This window comes from Quercus robur, chromosome 11, assembly GCF_932294415.1.
Source record: "Quercus robur chromosome 11, dhQueRobu3.1, whole genome shotgun sequence".
In the NCBI taxonomy this organism is placed as follows: Eukaryota; Viridiplantae; Streptophyta; class Magnoliopsida; order Fagales; family Fagaceae; genus Quercus; species Quercus robur.
In genome coordinates, this window is record NC_065544.1 from 29,110,370 (window position 1) to 29,111,779 (window position 1,410).

General features: G+C 35.2%; 1 protein-coding gene across 1 annotated transcript; it reads left to right on the plus strand.

Moving 5' to 3' along the window:
• LOC126706054 (basic form of pathogenesis-related protein 1-like) lies at nucleotides 1-480 on the plus strand. The gene has a single exon (XM_050405314.1). The coding sequence runs from the start codon at nucleotides 1-3 to the stop codon at nucleotides 478-480; it is 480 nt and encodes a 159-aa protein (XP_050261271.1).
• Nucleotides 481-1,410: the final 930 nt, after the last annotated feature.

Sequence of the window (1,410 nt, forward strand, 5' to 3'; positions counted from 1 at the left end):
ATGGGGTTTAGCAAGTTTTTGCTGGCAATATGCTTCTTGGGGTTAACCCTAATTCATGTCTCCCTAGCCCAAAACTCCCACTTCAGCTTTGTCCATGCACACAATGTAGCTCGTGCCAAAGTTGGTATCAGTGCAATGGGATGGAACAACTCACTTGCAGCCTATGCTCTAAATTATGCTAATACAAAGAAACAAAACTGCGAATTGGAACATTCACAAGGGCCCTATGGAGAAAATATTGCTGAAGGTTCTGGTAACTTTAGCGGAGTAGAAGCAGTGAAATTGTGGGTAGATGAGAAGCCTAACTATGACCACAATTCTAACAAATGTATTGGTGGTGAGTGCCTGCACTATACTCAGGTTGTGTGGCGTGATTCTGTTCGTGTTGGATGTGCCAGAGTCGAGTGCGAAAATGGGGGGGTATTTATCATTTGCAGCTATGATCCTCCGGGTAATTATTATGGTGAACGTCCTTACTGATTATAATTAGCGGTTAATTTATTGATTACTCATATTTGAATATGTTGTTCCTGATCAGGAGTGTGTTCAGTAATAACCAAATATATGTGTACCCTTCTGATTGATATATATATATAATAAAAAAGAAGTCACTTCTATTATCATGAAGAAGAAATTTGTTTTTTCCACCTACGTACCATGGGGGCCATGCCAAGGTAATAAGTCAATTTCCTAATAAGAAAATAAATCCAGGGTATAAGAGAAAATGGAATTAAATCTTGGGTCTCAAGCCAACAATATTTTACAATGTGGAGTGTTTTTGTTTCGGGTCATCCCTTCCCCACAAGAGACGTGTGAGTGTTTCTTATATTTCATTAAATTATGTCTTAGCTTAAGAGTAGTTAACTACTGTTACGCTCAGATAAAAAAAATCACACTCGTCACTTGTCTTAGCCTTTTTTTTTTTTTTTTTTTTAACAAAAAAAAAATAAAAATATTGTATTAAATCAAGAGTATTTAAGCACATGAAAGACAAGAATAAAAATCAATAGATTGGAACAAGAAATTAATTAACTGCTATATATGTAATTCGATTGTATTAATGCACTCTTACTTTTGACTTTGAAATTTGACGTTTGAAAATATAACTAGAATATAACCCTTGTAATTACTGGATACCATATATATGCATGATTGTATGGGCTTATGCATGGCTCAGCTTTTCTTTTGTGGTATGAAAAGAAGATAGGAAAATCTAAGATTAAAAAAAAAGCATTATGTTCTTGATCACGTGAACGTTGTCAATCATGACAATATTATGGTAGGAGGATTAGAGAGAGATAGGGTAATCATTAATTCCGTTTCTAAGAGCATCTGTTCTCCGCAAATCATATCAGGATGGGCGCTCCTTGCCATTTACGACAACGTTCTCTTTTTCTTTCTAGTTTCTAT